Here is a 25,623-nt window from a genome sequence, read left to right as displayed (position 1 = left end):
CAGGCATTGATTGAGAAGTACGCTTTACCTACATCTGAATTTAATCGTTTTAACCAAATTGTGCACTTCCTACGTACTTTGTCTCAGGCTTCCGATTTAACTACTATGACTCCCATGGAATTTCTCTGTCGGAAATATGACAAGCTTCACGGCTATATTTCCATACTCTATAATATGTTGTCTGAATCTTCTGTGAAGCTGACATACATGGCTCAGTGGGAGGCCGGCCTGCAGGAGGACATCGAGCTGGTCGACTGCCGAATCATGGCTCAGGCCGCCTCCAAATCATTGATTAATACCTCAATTATTGAGGCGAACTACAAAGTGTTGTTGCGCTGGTATATGGTACCGGCGAGAATTTCGAAATTTGTACCTGGCGCATCTTCCTTGTGCTTCCTTGGCTGCGGTCAGGAAGGCACTATGTTCCACATTTGGTGGCAATGCCCTAAGGCGCGCCGCTATTGGATAAGAGTGTATAACTTTATATACACCCTTACACAAGTTAACCTGCCTAAATCCCCACAACAAGCTTTGCTGGGATTTAAGGTGGACGCTGCCGCGGGGGCTCAGAGAAGGCTCATCTCGTTTATTTTTACGGTTGCCAAGATAACGCTAGCACGATCCTGGAGATCTCCAGTCCTGCCGTTCGACCAGCTCCGCCATAAACTTACCTGGATAATGATCAATGAACGTATGTCGGCCATGCTGAATGATAAAATGAAACAGTTTGATAAGGTATGGGAGCCGTGGCTCCGATATCTCACTGGGAGCAGCTAATGGAGTCTGAGGCATCGGGGATTTGGGGACATGGGGCTGGGGGGGCTGGGCGAGGTCCTACTACTTCTCTTTCTACTACTTTTTTCCTTTCTTCTCTCTTGCTTTTCCATCTTATTCCTATCTCTTTGGCCTTATGGGCATGTACCGTTAGCCCACTTAAATCTTTACACGTTCAAACCCTACAAGCAATTACATATGCGGCATTGGGGTCGGGATATGGTAGTGGGCCGAATGGCTTTTGTTGCTTCCCATGTTTTTTACTTGTTGCACTAGGATGCTCATATTCCCATTGCCTGTCCTGGTTAGGTATTGTTATGTAGCCTGTGGTACTGCATGTAAATTTTCCGCTACATTTGGTCTCTGTTACGCAGTGACTGCCCATGCTGCGAGTGCCTTTTTTTTTTTTTCCTTTTTTTTTCCTATTTTTTCTCTATGTTAATGTTTTGTACTTGCAGTGGGATAATTGAGACTGTTATGCTCATGTTGACGGTATTCCTTTCTGTACCTTTGATGTTGTTTCTATTTCTCATGAAAATTTCAATAAAAACCATTGAAAATAAAAAAAGCATTTAAAACGCCAAATTTGGCTGTTTTGAATGCTGTCTTTTTTTTTTTTTTTTTAATCTGGCGCCTTTAAGGCTCCAGTACCCGGAAGTGATGTCATGACATCGCTTCCGATTTTTTTTTTTTAATCGGAGACCTGACCAGAGCCGAATTCGGCTTTGTTCGGGTCTTCGGCCAGTCGCCAAAGGCGGCGAGAGGGGGGGACGTCCCCTCCCGCTCCTTGTAATGACAGCAGAGTGGCTGCTCAGCCGCATCGGTTGCTATTACAATAAGGTCGACCGTCGGCTCTAAACAACAGTACCGGGGTGATGCCTCTAGCTGCAGGCATCCCTCCAGTACAACCCCCTGAAGCCGGACGCTTATGAAATGCTTGTAATTATACTTCAGTATACCATAGGAACATCTGTCAAACAGATCTAAAAACACTAAAGCAGCAGACTTTGTGAAAATTTATATTTGTTTCGCTCAAAACTTTTGGCCACGGCTATAGAGTTTTTTTTTTTTTTTTAATTTTGCAAGAGAGGTGGGGTATCACTTCATATAAAAAAATATGAATTAGTGGGGTGTATGATCTGTATAGGCAGGTAATAGAATAGATATACTAGTTTAGGAAGCTCCATCATTTTGATGACAGATATACTGCCTATAACTAGGGGACAGGATAGCTCAAGCGAATGTTTTTAAAGCTGGGTATGCTAAACCTGCAAGTTTAGGCCTGTATCAATAAATTCCTGTGCCCTGACCGAGACTGCTGGCCAGAGGAATATGTATTACATTTTTAAAAATTACAAAAAATTTAAGCTGAATTCCAGCTAATACCTTACAATCCTTTAAAGCAAACACAGGTTTTTTTCCTTTTGGAATAAAGGTTTTACATAAATAAATGATCATCATAATTTAAAGCCCCCCTGCAAATGTTAATTGGTCTGCCTCATCCCTGTAACTACAAGAGAGCTTTTCATTTGAAAAACAGACTTACTGGCTGGATCACCAGATGAAAATAGAAAGCCTAAAAAGGAAAGTAATACAAACATCACATATAAGAAGTGGTAAGCTGCAATATAATAATCTTGTTCGCTTTTGCATTTAATACTGCTTTTGTCCAATTTGCAGCAACAGACAAAAATGAAAAAAAAAAAAAAAAAAAAAAAGTACTTCAACTCCCTGTATCAACATTCTACAATGTCATCACCTCAGGGTTCATACACATTTTCACCAATGAAATTCCATGACTTTTCCATGACTTTTCCATGACTTCACGTAAATATTCATGACCTAATGTTTCATGAAATGTCTATGTATAACCCACAGTACCTCTGCTGTTAGAGTTTCGTTTCTGGATACAGCGTGACTCAAAATGGTCCCTTGTTTTACAGAGGATGAGGTGGAAGCACTGCTGCCGCAGCTGGGAGCCAATGTCACTTCAGGCGCACGGGTGAAAAAGCCAGCGATCGGATTGGAAGCTGTCGAGCACGCAGCTGCAGACTGGTGCTTTGCACCTTTAGCGTGGCTAGACAGCGCTGCCTCTCCCATGTTCGAAATGTCAAATGTTTTACGACACACTGTACATTTAGCATGTCCCGGGTCCTGATCTTTCTCCAGCCACCTCTCATACTTTTCGTCATGAAGCCATACATTTTTAAAGCTGCATTTCCCTGGCATTGCTGTAAATGTGAACGGACTGGTATGGATGGCACAAAATGCAGCACTTAATCTTTTTAGGCCCAAGCAACAGTCATAAGGTGCAGGCGGACTGGTATGGATGGCACAGACAGTGAGTTGCACAAAATGCAGCACAGTAATCTTTTTAGGCCCAAGCGACAGTTATGAGGTGCAGGCGGACTGGTATGGATGGCACAGACAGTCAGATGCACAAAATGCAGCACAGTAATCTTTTTAGGCCCAAGCGACAGTCATGAGGTGCAGGCGGACTGGTATGGATGGCACAGACAGTGAGATGCACAAAATGCAGCACAGTAATCCTTTTTAGGCCCAAGCGACAGTCATAAGGTGCAGGCGGACTGGTATGGATGGCACAGACAGTGAGATGCACAAAATGCAGCACAGTAATCTTTTTAGGCCCAAGCGACAGTCATGAGGTGCAGGCGGACTGGTATGGATGGCACAGACAGTGAGATGCACAAAATGCAGCACAGTAATCTTTTTAGGCCCAAGCGACAGTCATTATAAGGTGCAGGCGGACTGGTATGGATGGCACAGACAGTCAGATGCACAAAATGCAGCACAGTAATCTTTTTAGGCCCAAGCGACAGTCATAAGGTGCAGGCGGACTGGTATGGATGGCACAGACAGTGAGATGCACAAAATGCAGCACAGTAATCTTTTTAGGCCCAAGCGACAGTCATAAGGTGCAGGCGGACTGGTATGGATGGCACAGACAGTGAGATGCACAAAATGCAGCACAGCAATCTTTTAGGCCCAAGCGACAGTGTCATGAGGTGCAGGCGGACTGGTATGGATGGCACAGATCTGATGGTGCACAAATGCGGCACTTACTTTTGGGAGAAAGAACAGTGGTGCTCCTGCTTGCCCAAAAAAAGCTGTTCAGGTGGCAGTGAGTCATGAAGGTGCAGCTGGACAAAATACGGCGCTTACTATTCTTAGGCCGAACCTAACTGTTAGTAACAGTCCCATGAGGCAGAAAAGAGTTCTCACAGAAACTAATTGGATGCTTAATTATTTATTTACATTTATTTTTAACATTCCCGTAGGACTGGTACAGTAGGTGCTTGCAGTTTGCCCTACGGTCGGTCACTGGCCAGCAGCAGCCGAGGAAATGATCGTGCACCAATGACAGGCAGCGGGGAGGGCCGGGCCGCGGTTTGCCTGGATGTGACTGGCCAGCAGCAGCAAACCAATCACAGGCAGCGGAGCGTCACTGGAGAGCGGGCCGCATGAACGTGATGACGCGGGGGTGCGGTAACTGAAACGGTTACCGCCCCCTTCCGCGTCATCATCACGTTCATGCGGCCCGCCCTCCAGTGACGCTTCCGCCGCCTGTGATTGGTTTGCTGCTGCTGGCCAGTCACATCCAGGCAAACCGCGGCCTGGCCCTCCCCGCTGCCAGCGATTGGTGCTTGGTGCATGATCTACTCCTCGGCTGCTGAGGACCCGGAAATCAATGTGCACAAGCATAAAATAAAATTATACATTTGCAATAATAAAGTTTTAAGCATCCGCTCCCCCCGCCGCTGCCCACCGCTCCCCCCCCCCCGCTCCTCCCCAGATTTCCATGACTTTTCCAAAACATTTCTAAAATCATACTTTTCCATGACCTTTCCAGGCCTGGAAAGTGTCATCTCAAAATTCCATAACTTTTCCAGGTTTTTAATGACCGTACGAACCCTGTCACCTACAACAGGGATGACAAACTCAATTTCATTGCAGCTACACCAGCATTATGTTTGCCCTCGAAGGGCCGGCTGTATCTGTAAGACTACTACTGTCCAGATCACCCCCCCTTACATCAAATGTCAAAAGCCCCCCAACCAGCAGAAGTCAAGGGACACCCACCCTTCCTTACATCATCCCCTATACCTCGTGGTGCTGCCGGGAAGAAGCTGGGGGTGGAACTGGGAAGCAAAAAGTGCAGGGTCTGGAGGAGGAACAGAGGAAGGCTGGAATCAACTGCCAGAGTCTACTGAAGGCTGAGACCAGGGGAGGCAAAGATGAGAGGGTGCTGCAGCTGCACAGATGCAGGATCTGTAGGAGGAGTTCTGTCCTCCTCTCTGCTGCCAACTGCTAAAACAAGTTGGGGGCAGATACAAATGGAGTGCTACAGCTACAGAAAAGATCCGAGGGCCACATGAAATGGTCTGCGAGCCTTGTGTTTGACATGTGCTCTACACACTTATAAGTAGATATTTGTGACACATCATTGCTCGTATTTTACCAGCCAACAGATTTACTTTCTGGTTTAGTTGCAGTCTCCTATGTTATCTCTCAAACTCAAGCTCTCTGGACAATGAATGAACATTCTATGTCCAATAAGGAGAGCAGTGATCTGAGAAGTAGCAACGCTAAACCAGGAAGCAGCAGTGATACCACTGCCTTTACACAGTAACAGTGATATATACTGTATATTACTGCAAAGTGGCTACAAGACTGCAGAGACTTTTTTTCTAGCCTTCATAAAATTACCAATTTCATCAATTCCAATTAGACTTTTGCAAGGCTCTTCACTTATACCACTTTTTACATACCTTTAGTTTCTCTCTTACTATGTTTGAGGAATATTGCTCCGATGATAGGGTTTTGCCCCATATCTTTTTAGCACTTACAACCTATTAATCACACCTGCTGATTACCACCAACTGCCCTGTCTGCTGAAATGGGAGACTGACCTGGATCGTACTTTAAGGTCTGATCAACGAAATAACATTATCAAATTCTCCCTCAAATTCTCAATTTGCACAAAAATTCAGGAAACGAATTTCAAACTTCTGATGAGGTGGTATCATACCTGGTCTACATACATTTTTCCCCAACACTACTGACCTGCCCCAAACTTGAGCATTACTGGAGAGAGGTTCGGAGGATTGTTCAAAAATGTACAGATCACGAGGTTCCGGATGATCCAGCCTTTTTTCTTCTCCATGTCTCCACCATTCCAGCAAAAATTCACAAAAGATAAATTTGTCACCACTTAAATGCTGCCAAGTCTTGCATACCCCTTAATTGGAAACGTCCATAGCTGCCAACCATTGATCTTTAGGGCTTAAAAAAGTGGAAGAAATAAGATGGAGGATTTAATCCTCACAGCACAACAAACGTAAACGGTACTCTAAAACTCGGATGGTATGGAATATCTTTGTCTACTTTAAGGAGGGAAGGCTCCTTTTGAAGAATAAATTGCTGATTGAAAGTTGCTCCTGGCTTTCCCCACTGAGACATACTACCAGTCTCCCTTTTTTCCCCCTTTCTTAGTTTCTCTCTCCCCCACACCTCACCCATTTTCCTTCTTTCCGAGTCCCCTGGTCTTTCCCATCTACCCTTATCTTTCCCTGTCTACATTTTTCTCTCCCCCTCTTTATGTTTACCTAAAATAAGATGGACAGTCCTTGCTTCTTATGGTGTCCAGTCCCACAATAATTCCAGGTTCTATGAAGGCATAGTGTATTTTTTTTAAACGAGACAAGTACCTTCTGAAAGCTAAATGATCCCTTTTTTTGTATCTAGATGTTGTCTATTGGCTGGTTGTACTCTGGTTACCGCTATTTCTTTATTATTGTATTGTTGACGAGGAAATACAGATTTCATCATCTTTGGCCAGAATAAGATATGATCATACTGACATAACCAGTGACACTGCCCATATTACATGATCTTAAATTGTGGTATATTTTATAGCTAGAGGTATTTTATCCACAGTGGATATTCTCATTTCCATCTTTCTGCTAAAAAAGATTTAATTTATATTTAAATGTAATCATATTGCAATGCAACAAGACCATATAGTCAAAACTAAAATGTGAGCAAAACTCAAGGAAGATAGCAGAAATAGACTTTGCTTTTCTGTGAAAATGAGAAATGACGCTTACTGCAGTATAAGGGAAGATAATGATTTCTACTTCTCATTTCCTTAGGGGCTAGAAATCTCATATCTCTATTTTGTGTACATAGCAAACATGAAACAGAACCCCTCTGCCCTGTGGATCCCGAGAGAGGATTACATTACCCAGCATCCTGTACACCAGGCAATATTGCAAGATATCAATAAAAATCATTTTAACAACTTAAACAACTAAACCTTCCAACTAATATTCATGAAATGCTCCAGGGATACAGACAGGACTAAAAAAGCTACCGCGAATTGATTGCTTTTATTTTTCTATTCACTATACTTGATAATACCAAGTACACACCACGTGCAACCGTTTAAGGTTTAGAGATCTCTCAATATTAAAAGGAAACTCAAACAGACATTTGAAATCAGCAACCGGTTTAAAACAGAAAAAAAAAAAAAGTGAGCTCTACGGTTGTCATTCTGATCTGTCTTCTTCGCCTAGTGCGTTACACAAAATGTGTGCAATCCCTTATCAGGCACCAGATCGCATCCAATGATATGCCATTAATAAACACATATAGATTGTTTATAATATAAACATTTACTTATTACAGGTATGTTGTATAGCGCCGACAAATGTATGCAGCGATTTACATATATTGTATATTCACATCACTCCCTGCTCTCAAGGAGCTTACAATCCAAGGTCCCCAACTCACATTCATACATTCACATACTATGGCCAATTTAGACAGGAGCCAATAAACCTACCAGCAAGTCTTTGGAGTGTGGGAGGAAACTGGAGTACCCGGAGGCACACGTAGGCACAGGGAGAACATGCAAACTCCAGCCAGGAAGGTAATGCCACGGTGGGATTCTAACAATGATCCTAGTGCTTCTAGGCAGAAGTGCTGACCATGTGCTGCCCATGAAAGAATACTGTAGTCATAATGTATTCTTCCTCATGTGAATTCTCAATGCGTTTTGGCGTAAAATGTCATCAGGAGTAATTTTTAGTGAGTTAATGAGCAAACAGGAGGGCAATAGCGCACTGGCATGGGGGAAGAGATCTCCAAGACGTAACTGGGACAAGTAACCTCTTTTAATACGTAGACGCAATAAACATGGTTTCTTTTATATATGTTGTGATTGTTATCCATACCTGAGATTTGCACCTTTAACCACTTCCCGCCCACCCTATAGGCAAATGACGGCAGGAAGGTGGTTACATTATCCTGACCAGACGTCAGAGCTACGATCGGTGATACGGCGTGTCACTCTGACACACCGCATCTCTGATCTCGGTAAAGAGCCTACTGACGTAGGCTCTTTACCATGTGACCAGCTGTGTCTAATCACAGCTGGTCACATAGTAAATAGGAAGTGCCGTTGATTGGCTTTCCATAGTTCGTGCCTGACAGGCACAAGTAGTTGAGAGCCGATCTGCGGCTCTCCTGACGGGGGGGGGGGTATCTGCACTGGTAATCAGAGCATTGATTACCAGTGCAGACCCTTGGGGGGCTGCCACTAGAACCACTTGGGATGCCCACCCATGACCCCAGGGATGCCCACCCATGACCCCAGGGATGCCCACCATTGGCACCAGGGATGGCAATCAGGGCTCAGGGAGCCCGCCAGTGCCCTCCCCATCAGTATCCATCATTGCCATCTATAAGTGCCACCCACCAGTGCCCATTATTGCCCACCAGTGCCGCCCATGAGTGCCACCCATCAGTGCCCACCAATGCTGCATATCAGTGCTGCCTATCAGTGCTGCCTATTAGTGCTACCCCATCAGTGCCACCCCATCAGTGCCTGCCAATTCGGCCTCATCAGTGCAGGAAAAAAACGTATCCATTTACAAAATTGTATAACAAACAAAAAAAAATTTTTTTTTTTTTTAACTTTTTCTGTCTTTTTTTATTTGTTTAGCAAAAAAGAAAAAAACCTTGCGGTGATCAAATACCACCAAAAGAAAGCTCTATTTGTGGGAAAAAAAATTACATAAATTTGGTTTAGGTACAGTGTTGCATGACCGCGCAATTGTCATTCAAAATGCAACAGCACTAAAAAGCTATAAATTAGCCTGGGCAGGAAGGGGGAAAAGTGCCCGGTATTGAAGTAGTTAAAATCCCACTCTTTTTTTTTGCTTGGTTTCCTGTGTACTTTACAGGGATGTGATTCATGTGCAGTCCTTAAGAGCTTCTTCATCAAGAAGAACATTTGGTATGTATTGCTAGAGATTTTTGTTTTTTGGGAGGGTGCATGTGATCAGCACAGGGCCAATCAGCACTGTCCAGACAGAGGATCAAGGGTCCTGCAGCCTCAGAGTCAGAGGAGAAAGAAAACTCCTCCTACAAGCTTTAACTAGTGCTCAGCCGGACACTGATAGAAGTCACAAGACTGCTATATACTGCTGATAAGAAAAGGTATTGAGCAGTTTATATTAAAATAATTGCATTTCTATGTTCTGTGTACTGTGGGAGACCAGATATAGTAAATGCAGGGTCCACGGTTTAGTAACACTTTAAAGGAGCTGTAAAGGCAGAAGTTTTTTATCTTAATGCATTTTATGCATTAAGATAAAAAGTCTTCTGTGTGTAGCAGCCGCCCAAGCACCCCCTAATACTTACCGGAGCCCCATCTCTATCCAGGGATGTCCAAGAGTCCCTCGTCCCTCCTAATTGGACTAGACACAGCAGCCACGGCATTGGCTCCCGCTGCTTCCAAAGTCAGATAGCCAATCAGGAGAGAGAGGGAGCAGGACTAAATGGCAGCCCTGTGTCTGACTGGACACTCGAAGCTGCAGCTCAGCTCGGGTGCCCCCATAGCAAGCTGCTTGCTGTGGGGGCACTCAAACAGGAGAAAGGAGCCAGAATCTCCAGCCAGGGACCAGAGAAGAGGAGAATCCGGGCTGCTCTGTGCAAAACCAACTGCACATAGAGGTAAGTATAACATGTTTATTTAAAAAACAAAAAAGAAAAACACACACACACACACGAGACTTTACAATCATTTTAAGCCACATAGTCATAAATCACCAAAACTGTGATAGTGCCTATTCTGTCAACTACCTGACCTAAGTGTATGCTTTCAGCTACCTGACCCTAATTCCAGTTCTCCCCCGACCCCCCCCCCCCCCCACAGGTTAAAAGAAAAAGAAAAAAGTCACAAAAAGAATGAGAATGAACGAACATTATTGCCCAAATTTAATACGAATAGTTTTTGGGGGGTTTTAAGAGTTGGGGGTAAAAAAAAAAAAAAAAAAACTGCTTAGTAATCAGCGGAGATGGATACGCTTAAAAAAATAAAATAAAATAAATAAAAAGAGCTGCATCTTTGCACTTGGTTACGGAGAGGTATAGCCAGGGCCGTCTTTCCGAATGGGCATGCCCGGCAGTTGCCCGGGGGCCCCACTTGCCAAGGGGCCCCACGCAGGATGGCAATTTACTCTGATCTGTCCCCCCCCCCAGTTTAAGTTACCTGGTGGTCTAGCCCCCCCCCCCCCAGACCAGTTTGTTCCTCTGCGGGTGCCAGCTGCTGTAGTTTCAGGCTCTGCGCTACACTGGTTGCTAGGATGGCCAGCCGACTGGCATCTAGCAACCAGTGACGTCTGGAGGAGAGGACCCGGCATGCACAGCGGGGGGAGGATCCTCCTCGTCCTCCGCCGTGCCTAGAATGGCTCCACCCACCTCCTCCATTCATGTTCTGTGTGCGACCACTGCGGAAAGGTAATGAGACTGCTGCTTTGTTTTTATTCTCTCTCTCTCGTTCGTCGTATAGGACAGTTGCAGCTGCAGTGGCAGCTCCTTCAATCCATGCTGCTCGCGGGGGCGGCGGCCGGCGGGAAGAAGGTGAGCAGCCTCCTGTGTGTGACTGGATAGGAGAGGGGAATGGGACAGCTGCATATAGAGGAATTCATCTCTCCGTATTCCTCCTGCAGCTGTTGAATGGCTGATTCTCCTCTCCCTCCTGCATACATTCAGCGGCTGCAGGAGGAATATGTAGAGATCAAATCATCTATATGCAGCTGTCCCATCCCCTCCTATACAACTTGCTGGCCCCCTAGTGCTTTCCAGCCCACCCCCCCAGTGCTCTTAACACCCCCCCTGCTCTTAACAACCCCCCAGTGCTCTTAACACCCCCCCCCCAGTGCTCTTAACACCCCCCCCCAGTGCTCTTAACACCCCCCCCCAGTGCTCTCAACACCCCCCCCCCAGTGCTCTCAACACCCCCCCCCCCAGTGCTCTCAACACCCCCCCCCAGTGCTCTAAACCTCCCCCCGTGCTCTAAACCTCCCCCCGTGCTCTAAACCTCCCCCCCCCGTGCTCTAAACACCCCCCCCCTGCTCTAAACAACCCCCTGCTCTTAACCCCAGTGCTCTTGCCCCCCCCCCAGCGTTCCTTAGCCCCCCAGTGCTCTTTAGCCCCCCCCCGGTGCTCTTTAGCCCCCCCCCCCCGGTGCTCTTTAGCCCCCCACAGTGCTTTTCATCTCCCCCCCCTATGCTCTCTGGTACCCCCAGTGCTCTCCACCGCCCTGTGCTCCCTGGCACCCCCCTCCCCCGTGCTCTCCACCCCCCCTGGTTTTCCCTGTCCCCCCCCCCCCCCCAGTGCTCTCCACCCCAATCGGAGCCGCCTTACCCGCACATCGGCTTCCCCGCTGCCGAGTGGGGGCAGGAGCGTAAAATCCTTATCTCTTAAGTCCATTGACAGACGCAGCCCTTATGCTTCTTAGACTATTGGTTTATGCTGCCCCCTACTGGAGTAGTACTAGGCAGGAAAAAAAACTGTTTACTATGCCTATGGGGGCTACCCCTATAGGCATAACCCCACACACCCTTCTCCAGCATACCAGTTTCGTTGCAAGGAGTGATAAGAAGAAACAAACCATCCCCATATTAGAGGGGTGGGTGCTGCGTCGGTCAATGAACTTCAGAGAAAAGGATTTTACAGTAAGTTCTTACAAAAATCCAGCTTTCTCTATCGTCCATTGACAGATGCAGCTCTTATGCTTCTTAGACCATTGGGACGTCCCAAAGCAGTGTAGGCATGAGGGGTGGGAAAAACCCAAACCAAATAGTTAACGTAAACTCCAAAGGCTAAACGTAGCCAACTGGGTAACGTAAAGCTCAACCAGGAACAGGAGATCACCCATCAGAGAAAATACCCCCTAAAGAGAAACAAACAAGTCTCTTTAAACAGCAGCCTGCAAAACCGTGCGGCCAAAGGATGCTTTCGAAGATGCCAACAAATCTACCTCATAGAATTTTGTAAATGTGTGCACAGACGACCAAGTCGCCACCTTACAAACTTGCACTACTGAGGCCTGATGGCGAAAAGCCCAAGAGGCACTCACCGCTCTAGTAGAATGCGCCTTAACAGGGAAAGGAGGAACCTGACCCTTCAATGAATTAGCCTGAACTGCGGGCAGAGGTAATCGCCACCAAAAAGGCAACCTTCTTGGATAAAGAAAGCAGAGAAATTTCCCTAATGTTCTCAAAAGGAGGCTTTTGAAGAACAGACAAAACCAGATTGAGATCCCATGGAGGCAACAGGGAACTCCGCTGGGGAGCGAGATGACGCCGACACTTGGCCCTTGATTGTGCCCAAGGCCAACCGCTGCTCAACCCCTTTTTTAAAAAGGCCAAAACCCTAGCTATAGAAAATAAGCGAGGATGCAGCTGCAGCGATTCACACCATGAAATGTACGATTTCCACGTAGGATGCAAAATCTTCCTAGAAGTCGCCTTCCTAGCCTTCAACAGGGTAGGAATCACAGATTCAGAGAGACCCCTATCTCTCAATACCTGCCCTTCAACAGCCATGCCGTTAAAGCCAGCGACCGTAGGATGGCAGATCTGCCCCTGGGACAGCAGATCCTCCCTCAGAGGAAGTCTCCACGGGGGGGATCCGTGACCATTTTTACTAGGTCTGCGTACCAAGACCGACGAGGTCAGTCTGGAGCCACTAGAATGACTGGAATTCCTTCCCCCGCCACCCTGCGGAGAAGCCTTGACAAGAGTTTTAGCGGAGGGAAGGCAGAGATTAGCCGATACTGGCTCCAAGGAGCCACCAAGGCGTCTGTGGGATCCTGAGACCTGGCCACAAACCTCTGGACTTTTTTGTTGAAGCGAGATGCAAACAGGTCTACCTCCGGAGTTACCCACCAGACACAGAGGAGATGAAACGCCTCCGGATGAAGGGATCATTCCCCTTGATCCAGCACCTGACGACTCAGGTAATCCACTTGCCAATTCTCCACACCCGGAATGTGGACTGTGGAAAGAGCTGGAACATTGTCTTCTGCCATACGAGAATATTGGCCACCTCCCTGGCCACCAGGACACTCTTGGTGCCCCCTTGATTGATGTAAGCCACAGCCGTGGCATTGTCCGATTGGATCCGAACCGCAGAACCACGTAGCCGATTCATCCAGTGGATCAGGCAAAGCTTGGTTGCTCTGAGCTCCAGAATATTGATCGGTAAGGAAGACTCCTCTTGTTGACCAGGTCCCCTTGGCACAGAGCTCCCCCAGCACTCCACCCCAGCCTGGCAGGCTGGCGTCCGCGGTGAGCACCGTCCAAAACAGTGGTAGGAAGGACTTGCCCTGACACAATGCTGGCGACTGGATTCACCAGGATAAAGCAGACCTTGTGAGTTAACTCAAGCGTATTATTTTGTTTAAAGACTGTAAATCTCTGATGCATTTGGCAAGAATCTCCTTTGCAGAGGTCTCGAGTGAGACTGAGCAAACGGAACCGCCTTGAAGGTTGATACAATCAGACCCAGGGCTCTCATGCAAGTCCGTAGTGAGGACAAATTGGTTCCCAACAGCAACCGGATCGCCCCCTGCAACTTCCAAAGTTTTTCCTGAGGAAGAAAGACCCTCGTCAAGGCGGAATCTAGAGTCAGCCCCAGATAATCCAAACTCACTAAAGGCGTCAGAGCAGATTTTTTTTAAATTGATAGTCCACCCTAATTCCTGAAATGTCTGAACTGTAATCGACAGGTCGCCCAACAGAGCCGAGTGAGAGTCCGCTCTCAATAGATCTTCCAGATATCCCAGGATCGCAATCCCTCTTTGGCGCAACAAAGCCAATCCCGGAGCCAGTACTTTGGTAAAGACTCAGAGTGGAGGCGAGACCAAAGAGTAACCCCAAAAATTGAAGATGCTCCTCTGCCACCGCAAAGCGGAGAAATCACCGCTGTCCCCCGTAGATGCACATCTTTGATATCGATGGAAGCCATAAATTCTCCCTGATTTAAAGACGCCACTTCCGACTGAATGGATTCCATTTGAAACTTCTGCACTCGCACAAAGCAGGTCCAGGACTGGACGAACGTTGCCCTCTTTTCTGGGCACAGTGAACAGGTTTGAATAGAAACCCCGAAATCGTTCCTGCAGAGGAACCGGCACAATCACTCCTTGAGCAAGGAGATCCTGCACCACGTCTCAGAGATCCTTCAAATGGTCCGGAGACAGGTGAAGATTTGACTAAAAGAACCTGTCCGCCGGCTGGGACCGGAATTCGATCTTGTACCCGGAATTAATCAGTTTGTGAACCCATTTGTCTTGAATGAAGGAAGCCCAGGGTTCCTGAAAGAAGCGCAGACGTCCCCCACCCCAGAAACGGATGAGGGCGCCCTTTCATGCTGAAGAGGACTTTTCCACAGAACCGGACTGGCCAGTCTTGGTCTTGCCTGATCATGGTTTTTTAGCCCATCCAGAAGCCCTGAACGAACGGCCTTACCTTTATCTTGTGCCCCTGAGGCACGAAAAACAACATCTATGAGCGGTGAAAGAAAGCTCCCGCTTACTACGGGGTGCTTTACCTTTGGAGGATTGAGGAAGAAGAGTACTCTTCCCACCAGTTGGACATTTGATCAACTCATCCAGCGAGTCGCCAAATAAATCACTCTCCCAGGAAAGGGACATCTGTTAAAGCCTTCATGGAAGCCTGGTCTGCTGACCAGATCTTCAGCCAAACCATGCGTCTTATGGCAATTCCCGCAGCCGACACTCCGGCCACCAGGGGAGCCGCATCCAAGGACGCATCACACAGGAACACCAAGGCCTGAGCCATTTGGTCCATAAGTTCCATCAACTCCGGGGGAAACTAAGTCAGCATCTAGGTTCCCCTTAAAAACCATTACCCATTCCGTAAGCATCTGATACCAGAATAGACACGGATTGAACCCGCCAACACATGAAGGTGGCGGAAAAGGGATTCCACCCGCCTGTCCACCGGATCCAAAAACACCGGACTATTTAACAGACTTAAACTGCCCTTTTACATCTGAACAAAAACAAAGCATTATTAGACTCTCATTAAAATCATCCATCTGTACAAAGATCCAGGAAACCAACTACAAAATTCTGACGAGATGGTACCGTACTCCTCACATGCTACACAAATTCCACCCCAGTACATCTGACCACTGCTGGAGATGCGGGAGGGATGAAAGAACAATACTCCATATCATCTGGTCTTGCCCTAAGCTCACCCACTTCTGGAGTGAGGTTCAGGAAATCCGCCGAGAGCTTACCGATTACGAGATCCCTGATGATCCAGCCTTTTTTCTACTTCATGTTTTAAACATCCCGGTGCAAAAGTACAAAATTCCATGATACGTCACCTTCTGAATCCTGACAAGTCTTGTATTCCCTTGAATTGGAAAAAACAGCACCCACCAACTATTAATGATTGGCTACACAAAGTAGAGGAAAATCAATGAAATGGAGGACTTCATACTCACAACGCAACATAAAAGGGAAAACTATTCCAAAACTTGGAGGATATGGAACATGTTTGTCCTTTCCGAAAGAGGGAAAATTCTTATGGGACCATAAACTACATAGAAATTGTTACTCCTTGCAGGATTGGGCTGAGCTCTTTAATGACATTCATGACCCTCCCTACATGCTCCCCTTCCCTTTCTCGAGGGTTAGGAGGGAGGGTTCTTTTTTTTTTCCCTTTCCTTCCCCATTTCCTTTTCCCCCTCTTTTGGCTTTCCATACTATTACCTCACTGTATGGTTACTTATTAAAGGGTAAAAAAAAAAAAAAAAAAAAAAAAAAAAAAAAGGAGAATAGGCAGTTTGGTTCCCTTATTGTAAGATTTACTTACACGGTTCAACTTCAAACAAGACAAATCTCTGTTCTAATTAACTTCTATCTCAATACTTTACCTTCTCTGTTAAAAAACTACACAGTTAATATTTGTTATAAAATATCGTGAGATGGATCACTGTGTAAGCAAAATTATATATTTGTTAATGCTGCATCCTTTTGAACTCGCTTGTTCATGCCTTTAAATAAATAAAATATTTGAAAAAAAATAAAATAAAAAAAACAGTTACATTCCCAGCAGCGCCAGGTCACATTAGTTGTGCTTTCAACACAACTGACAAAACAAAGACCAAGCTTCCTAGGCTGAAAATGAAAGTAGGGTGTAGTTCCACCTAATAAAAAGCTTTATTTATTTATTTTGGCAGAATGTGGAAAGATTAGAACATCGTTCTGTCTGTGTACCCGCTGATTGGATTCACTGTGTAGATGATATACTTTGTGCTGTGTTTTTGGGGCAAGAAGTGAAGGGAAAAATTGCCCCAAAGAGGCAGACAGCCTAACTATTTCCTACTTTATGGCCCCTTTCACACAGGATTTCCGATCAGGTTCGCCTGTCAGTTTTTCAGGCGGACCTGATCGGACACTCCATGCACCTCTATGGGGCAGCGGATGTCAGCGGTGACATGTCCGCTGACACCCGATCCATGAAATCTAGACGGATGGTAACCCTATATTCCATCCGTCTGGAGGATCGGAACGGATGAAAACGGACAGGCAGTCTGTTTTCATCCGATCTTCCATGGGGAGAACGGGGCTCTGACAGGTCTGTCTCAGCACAGTAATCGGAGATGGAACTGTCATCTGCCTGCTCAGCAGGAATCGGCAGATCGATCCCCCACTGAGCAAAATGGAGTCTACCGGGCAGAAAGCCCCTGTGAAAGGACCCTATCAAATACTAAACAAAAAAAAATAAAATATGTTTCGGTTTTACATATACTTTAACCTTTTTTTTAACCCTTAGGGCCTGTTCACACTACTTGTAGTGAGGTAAACATGTGCACCCCACATGAACATGCTGCCCTCTTTAGACACACGTGGGTGCCATTAAATGTTAACAGCACCCAAACACATCTGGCAAACACTAGAGTTTTCAGCCTATAAAATGCATGGTACCGCAGTACCATGTGGTTTAGTAAGGCATTTTAAGTCACACCTGCCATTACTTTATGCAAATTTCAACGTTTGACAGCCCATGATACAAATGGGCTGTCAAAAACATGCAGGAACGCACGGTGTGAACTGCGGCAGTAACAGGATCAGTGGCGGCTGGTGCTCAAAATTTTTGGGGGGGCGCAAAAAGAAAAATGTAAAAAAAAAAATGTAATAGGCATTGCTTCGCGGCAAAAAACGCGGTAAAAAAATTGCATGACTTTGAGGTCATGGTATAGGCATGGCATAGGTGATGGTATAGGCATGGCACAGGTGATGGCATAGGCATGGCACAGGTGATGGCACAGGCGATGGCACAGGTGATGGCATAGGCATGGCACAGGTGATGGCATAGGTGATGGTACAGGCATGGCACAGGTCGGCTTCAATCACTTACCTTCTGACGGCGGCGGGATTCCGGGAACCGAGACGAGCAGCAGCTCCGTGGACGTCCTCCTCTTCAGTCTTCCGGTTCGGGCGGCGGGAAGGAGATCGGGCGGTGACGGTGCGTGACTGACGCACGCACCGGCACCGCCCCCATTGCGAGTCAGCGATGTCCTGGATGATGATTGGTCCAGGCTGGAGATTGGACCAATCACAGCCAGGATATCACGAAGGTGGGGGTGGCTCAGCGCTTTTTCCTGCGCCCAGGTTACGCCCCCAGAAGGCAGCCAATCGGCGCCTCTTCTGGGTCGTAACCCCCCCCCCCCCCCCCCCCCCCATAGCCACCAGGCCGAGCGCATAGGCCTGCGAACACGTTTTTTTTTTTTTTTTTTTTAGAAACTTTGTTCTTTTTGTCATTTTTTTTTTTTTTAGGGGGGGCGGCACTCTGGCGCCCCCTATGCACGGGCCGCCACTGAACAGGATCTAAACAAAAAGCTAGCAGCTCTAGAGCCTTGGTCTCCCTGACAGAAGTGGTTGTACAGTTGAAAAGCTGCCAGATCCCTTCTATAGGTAAACCTAGGGTCACACTGAATGCAAGTTTGAAATTGTGCAAATTCAGCTTAACTCACACAATTTCAAACCAGCATTTCAGTCTTCGGGTGCGATTTGAGAGACATCTGCGTGGTTCATGCAGAGATGTTCATTGAAATCACCCCTAACGTTGCCAAAAGTAGTGCAGGAACAAGTTTTGGGAATTTGTGCAGCGCAGCAAAGTCTGCGGCGCACCGATTCAGACGGTGCTTCTGCCGGCAATAGTCTCCGATTTGGCATGCAATTTGCCATTAAAAAATCGCATGTCAAATCAGCCCGATGTCAACAGGGGCTTAAATCTCAGAGCTGGATAGACAAAGATACAAATCATTGGGCACAGAAAAAAGCTCCAACCCCCATCTTTGGACACCCACCTGTGTATTTTGCCATTTGCCTGGAGCACAGTTTTTAAATTCATTTTGAACACTCTGTCATTCCTTTAGGCCTGTTTAAGAAGGCCAAGAGTAAATGTGCTACATAAGTGCGTATGTATGTGTTCACTTACTAGCTTACCATTTCCTATGTGGATGACACACAAAAACAGGAAAAATGTAAAGGAAATGCTCTGTATAGAGCGAAACCAAAATAACCGAATAACTCAAGCCAAAGAAATATTGCAAAGAGCGTCAGACCAAAAAGGAATGAGAGTCCAAAAGTATATACTTATTTATTTGCTCTATCAGTAATGTACAGTGCCGACAATTTACACAGCTACTGGCCAGATCACCAGGTAAAAACAACCTAATCACATCTAATGATTGTTAAGGTGCAAAAGATCACATTTTTTTTTGTTTTTTAGTTTAACAATGCTTTAAACAGCCCATGTCTCTGTATCTACAAATGGTTATAAAATGTGTTTTTTACAGAAGGTAACCACTTTTAATGCATTCTCTCCTTCATCGGATTTTCTGGATTTGAATAACCAGGGCTTAGTAAAGGTTTACACTGAGTAATGTAGAAGCAATGTAAAGCACACTGTACCTTTTTTAACTGATGCCAAACTTTGTGTGTCCACATCTAACTTCTGGGTTAATTCTTTAGGGTCAATCTTTGTTGAGGCAAAAATATGTGAGGATAGAAATACCCAGTCCTAAAAAAACGAGAAAAAGTAATTTTTACAATGCATAAACATTGAAAGCAACCATTATAATTAACATTCAATTTGTACAGAAAAGAATACACAGCTATGTACCGGTGTCTCTACAATACATGTTTTATGAAGATGTCATCCATAAATGAAACCTCAAGACACAAGAAAATGTACAATTTAGTTAATCAGTGCAAAAAACAATTGACATATTGCAATAGCTTTGAGCAACCAGATTTCACCTTTAGCCTGGGTTCACACTGGTGCGGTGCGGAGAACAGCATGTAATTCAGACAGCTTTTCTCAATTAAGGGAAGTTGGTGTACGCACATATATTAGCGTAAAAATACTGACCAGCAAGGGTTTGTATTTTTTTTCTGATCTTACTGAAGTTGAAGTACATGTATGTGCAAGGCCATACAAAACAATAAGCTACACTTAGATCACTTAGAAAAAAAAAAAAAAAACCCCGAAATCCTAAAGACATGGGTTTATAGGCCTCCCGTGTGCCAAAGACCTAACTGTACTATTTCTCTTGTTCTGTATGCTGGGTGTAATTATCAGTATCTTTGCATATTTTACATTTATGCACCACAAAAAAAATGTGTTAAGTGGTTGCAAACCTCTGAAATGAAAAATTATCAAAGTATATCCTTATTATATATATAGTGTATACTTGCCCCTGTCCAAAGCACCTACTGTGATTTATGTCTGCAAGAGTCATTTCTGGCAGACTCTGCCAACATAAAGCAATCCCAGAAGAGGGCGCCATCTCCCCTCCAACAAATGTGATTGACAGCCTCAGCTGTGCATGTTTCCATATCAGACTGTGTAAGAAGAGGGTGTGTTCATTCCCTCCACTCAGGTCTCAGATTACACCAAGCTATGTGTTGTGCAGCGTGTTACATCAAAACCCTGCCCCCTGCCTTCTGGAACTAAGAAATTATGTGTAAAAAAATTGTGCGTTAAGAGGTTGTAGAGGAGATAGAACTACATATAAACAGGTACAACTTATGTTGGAGGACTTTGTTTCATCTTTGTGTATCACCTGAGGCTAGTCATTTCAGTGGGTATATGTAAGAGTTTACAACCACTTTTAAGTGGCCCTTCTTATCGCTAACCTATGGTACAGTACAACTTTCCATATCTAATCAATCTCCTTTTACATCACTTATAAACATGTCCCTTCCAAAGTACTTGGAAGCCTAAGCTTCCAGATTAGATACATTTGTTTTACAATGGATTGTTCTACTGGACACTGTGCTAATCAATGGCAGGCGACCCACCGCGACTTGTCAAGCGACCAAGTCGCCTGACAAGTCGCGCTAGGGGACTAAAGCCTCATACACACGCAACGATTGTTGGCCGTGAATTTTCGGCCAACGTCCGATCGGCCGATTGTCGGCTTGTTAGTATGATGCTTCCGACTGCGACTTTTCGGCCGAAAAAAATCTGGTGTGCATGCTATAAAATTTTTGTTGGGCGTCAACAGAACGGCCGATTGTTCGTCTGTCAGTACAGATTTCGGCAGACAAAAATCAGATGAGCAAGACTGGGCAATCTCAGAGAAGAAAAAACACACGGAAAGTAAACCAACACATGACATCACTTCTGAAGTTGGTTGTTGTTGGCCGAAAAAATGTGTGTGCAGTCTAGAGCACATTTCAACCAACACAACAACACTGGACAAAAGAGGGCCGATCGGTCGGCCAACAATCGTTGCATGTGTACGAGGCTTAAGCCTTTTCGGTGCTGGACCATGGCTGGCTGCTGACAGCAAGCTGATCATCACTTCAATCATTGGAGGTACTGTTGCCATGGATATCATTCTTTCATCTGAAACATTTTAGGAAATGTGGGCAGCCTTGCAAGCAGTCCATTAGCCATGCACACATAGTGGTGAGAACAGCACCCATGCATTGTAAGGCAGTGGGAGAGCATGGTCACCCTAGACCAGAAGTTAGAGTACAATCTGAAATCCGCCCCTTTCCTGTCAGGTGGTACTGCTGGTGGCCAACACAACTGTAATATGGAAGGTGGGAGTGTGATTGCCATTTTAGACATAGGAGAGTGGTCCTGCCCCACCTGGACCAGTCAAATCTTTAAAAAAAAAAATAAAAAAATTCTGTTTGCTTTGTATTTATTTTTTTTTTTTTTACACTGTCCCTTACTTTCTTTTTTTTAATCACTTTTATTGATATCTGCAGTCTCATCTATCCACTTCCCCTATAAAGATTGGTATGATCCAATGCTTTTTTGCAAACCACTAATGGTTTGTTTACAACTGGCGAAACCAGAAGAGATTAAATGATCATCACTTCCTGTCTGATAGACCATAGAGAGGATTGCGGCCATGCCTGTCCTTGGTCAGCTCTATGGTCAACAAGCGGAACAGCCAGCTGCACACTTGGGTCTCCAGGTGGAATGGGAGAGCCCAGGAGAGCCGTACCTTACTGCCGTTTGTAAAAGCAATCCAGCAGCCAATTAGCTACTAGGATTACTTTTACAAGAAAGACAACCGCCGGCTGAAAAAAACTCAGACCATAGAGATGATCAGGGCCGATCTGATTCCTGGTCAGCAGGCGGATGGGAAATCCCAGGAGAGCCATGGAAGGCACCTGGATGGGGATTGCTTTGACAAGAAAGCTGACCACCAGCTGAAAAAACAATACTGGGATGATGACTGCAGCTGCAGGCATCATTCCAGTATAGCCACTCAACTGCCAGCGACCCACTGGTACGTCTCTGGTCATCAAGTGCTTAAAGCAATCAGGAAGCATCTTTTTATAAAAGGACAAAAGTAGAGGTGCCTTCTAAGTGTAAAATTCTAAGCATTTAATAGACAAAGTATAAAACCACTTACATTCGGGTATACACAAAAAAGCACATCAGGGATCTCCTGCAGTGGGGAGTCTCTGGGCATGCTGGCTGTCTGCAAAGGTTGCAGCTCTGTGTTCCTTCGTTCCTCCCGTGGATCTCCTGTGTTGCCAAACGCTGGTGTTCTGCCGAAAACTCCAACTTGCAAAAATCTCCAACCAAGTCACTTCCAGTGACTCTCCAGCAGCAATAATTGGAGATTTCCACCAGTTGCTGTTTTCACAGAACAGGCGGCAGCGTATACACTGCGGTACACGCTATAATGAATGGACATTGTTCATCCGCCCACTAGTAACTAACAACATGGCTGCATGGTTCTGCAGTCTTCTGGGACCTGTAGTGTGTCCTAGATGACTGTGGGAAGGGAAGGGGGAAGAGGAGAACTTCCTTTTGGATCACCTAGGCAATCTGAGCGGAAGTGGGAGTGGGGAACCTGTCAAAACCAGGTATCCACTACCCCCCTCTTCTCCAAATGGAAATTTTTTTAATCATACTTGCCTAGCTTGATGCAGCAGTACCAAGTAATTTAACACAGCCGATGGCTCAGTTGGACCTGCTGTTTCTGCTGAGATCCGGGTGCCAGTCCAGGAATCAGAGTGGATCCCCACTTCATTGTCACAATCTTGCCCAAGCCTGGACCTGCTCTGTAATGTCAGCTGACAGTGGGCTTCAGCCCACTGTCAGCTGAAAATGGTCACAGGAGTGCAAAACGATCTCCACTCCTGTGATCCACAGGGGAAGTACAGCCAAACAAGCTTTGGCTGTACTTCTCCTTTAAAGCAGAACTTCCCCTTTTGGGTGGAGCTCCACTTTTAAAGTGTATCTGTCAAATGTGCGAAAATTAAAAGTCAGCAGCTACAAAAACTGTAGCTGCTGACTTTTATTAAACAGACACTTACCTACCCAAGAATCCAGAGCTGTCCTCACATAGGGTAGTTTCTTTATTGGTCTTCTGACCCGAGTGTTGTCATGTTAACTGTGGGCAGCCGGTGTTCTATCTGATTACCACTACCCGTCAGACCGTGTAATGAAAGTGACATTCCGACCAAAAAATACTTACTGTGCATGCGTTCCAAACATGCGTTCTACTGCACTATGCTTTCCAAACACTTCATGATCTGACAGGTAGCAGTAATCTGATAGAACACCTATGTGGACATCTTACTACACCCAACTAAGTCTTGAATTTGAGAGTAATTTAGGCAATAAAGTGAGCGCATATAAATAAATATAGCATTTTGACATCTGTGATGCTGTTTTGGTGCACACCAGCAATAGGAAGGTGGTGGAGGCCATGTTGGTACACCCTGCACTGCTCAGCGCTAAACCTTTCTGCTTTCAAAATTAAACATCCAAACAGCATCACAGATATCAATATACTATTTTTATTTATACAGTATATGCTCACTTTATTGCTAAAGTTACTCTGAAATAAAAGACGTACCGTAGCTGGGTGTAGTAAGATGTCTGCATGGGTACTCTATCAGATTACTGCTACCTGTCAGATCATGAAGTATTTGAAAGGCATAGCGCTGTCCCAGCTGTCAGAGTGCCGCTGTGGACAGGGTTCACACACATTTTTACCAGTAAAATTCCATGACTTCAAGTAAGTAAGTAATCTGGGAGCCAGTGTCACTTCAGGCGCACGGGTGAAAAAGCCAGCGATCGGATTTGGAAGCTGTCGAGCTGCAGACTGGTGCTTTGCACCTATAGAGCAGCTAGACAGCACTGCCTCTCCCATGTTCGAAATGTCAAATCTTTCTCCAGCCACCTCTCATACTTTTCATCATGAAGCCATATATTTTTAAGGTCCCTTTTACACAGGCGGACCGTTCAGATCCATGATGACGCGGGGGGGGCAGTAACCGGTTTTGGTGCATGCGTGCGCCAAAACCGGTTACCGCACCCCCGTGTCATTACCTTCATGCGGCCCTCCTGTGACTATGCACTTCACCGCTGCCTCGATCAGATGTGAGTCCCCTGATTGGTTCTCTAGTGTCATCTCTCGGCTGCTGCTGGCCAGTCTCAGGGAAAACCCGCGGACCCGGAAGGACGCCTACCTCCTATGCAGATAGACGCTTACACCATGTAAAATGTGTCACTAAAAGTATTACGCATCTGCTCCACAGTGGCACCTTTCCCAATTCCATGACTTTTCCAAAATTTTGTGGGGTTCAGTCATTTTCCAAAACTTTCCCAGGCCAGGAAAGCGCCATTTCAAAATCCCATGACTTTTCCAGGAATTTAATGACCGTACGAATCCTGCGTGGAACGCATAACGCATGGACAGTAAATACACAATCTGACGGGTATCGGTAATCTGATAGAAAGCCTACGCTGCAGCCTTACGGCTTCGCAGTCGGTTTCCCACTGCACTGTAATCTGAAAGGTCCCACAGTCTTCTGAGACGCGTGTCGTGTCCCAGAAGGCTTTAGGCAGGAGGAGACAACTTCTGATTGGATTACCCTGGACGACCCTAGCGGAAGTGGGAGCAGGTACATGTCAAAACTAGACCTGTCGCCGCAGTGTGCACACACACATAATACAATCCAAATGTGGCAGAGGAGGGGGAGGGGAGGAGGAAAAGTGGAACTTCCCTTTTGGTTAAAGTTCTACTTCAACTTCTGTGAGGTAAAAGCGGTCACTAGAACAGGAAATGATGGGGAAACCTCTGTAATGAAAAGAGAAAGCAGGCAGTAAAACCTGACCTAGGAAATAAAGTTTGGGCTACACATATCCTTTAATAAATCAGTTCTTATTAGAGAGTCAGGGGCACCCAAGGCTGGTAGAATTCTTAGTATGGTTTCCTGCTGGTGGAGGAGGGGACATTGTCTGGCAGTGAACATATATCTAGTAGCTGTACTGAGATGGAGAAGCCGCGCAGAGCACGCTGGGAAGAGGTCCACACACACAGACACGTGGATGGGCGCACTCTCACCTTTCCTCCCTCCTGCTTGCTCCAGGCCAATGGCTCGGGCGGCTCCCCATCTGCAGGGAGCTTGTATTCGGACACAGCCGGAACACTCTCCTCCTGGGAGCTGACCCGGACCGCAGTATGGTGCAGCTTCTGCCGAGTATGTTTTATTTTCCCCACCATGTTTCACTCTGTCGGAAGTGAGAGCTGCGTGTCCATGACAACGTCCGGCTCGGATATCCTTCCCCTTCACCCGACCATTGACGTTCCGCAGTGACGCCTGGGGGGTGAATAGTCTGTGCACTGCAGATGTGTTCACAAGAAACCTTCCCAGAGACTGCAGTGTCGTCCTGTGAAGACTGCCATGCCTTTTCATCTTATTGTCATCCAGTCTGTATAGTAATGGAAGGAATCATATCAAAGCAATAAAGAGCAGCGCTATAATGGTGTAAAAAGCAATAAAGAATGCATATATAAGGCAATATAAAAATATGGAGTGCACTAGTGCTTCAACAAATATATGTGCAAATTACCATTATACAACTATATATATGTAAGCTCTAACGAGCAGGGCCATCTAAATCCTTCTGTATTGAATTGTACTGTAACTGTATTGTCTTCCCT

The 25,623-nt window shown here is 45.9% G+C and overlaps 1 protein-coding gene across 1 annotated transcript in view; it reads right to left on the bottom strand.

The window, feature by feature from the left end:
* The window catches only part of SLX9 (SLX9 ribosome biogenesis factor), a 329,697-nt gene extending 304,446 nt beyond the window's left edge, over window positions 1–25,251 (bottom strand). The window contains exons 1-2 of the mRNA XM_082259972.1: window positions 25,024–25,251; window positions 19,103–19,211 (exon numbers count right to left, since the gene is read on the bottom strand). Coding sequence (XP_082116098.1) covers window positions 19,103–19,211; window positions 25,024–25,182 — 268 coding nt within the window. The 5' untranslated portion in view covers window positions 25,183–25,251. The remainder of the gene's footprint in view (window positions 1–19,102; window positions 19,212–25,023) is intronic.
* Between the last annotated feature and the right edge of the window lie 372 nt (window positions 25,252–25,623).

Source organism: Pelophylax lessonae (assembly GCF_965119305.1).
Source record: "Pelophylax lessonae genome assembly, chromosome: 6".
Classification (NCBI taxonomy): Eukaryota; Metazoa; Chordata; class Amphibia; order Anura; family Ranidae; genus Pelophylax; species Pelophylax lessonae.
Note: the sequence above shows the minus strand (reverse complement) of the source record. Positions and strands in the feature narration are given on the sequence as shown.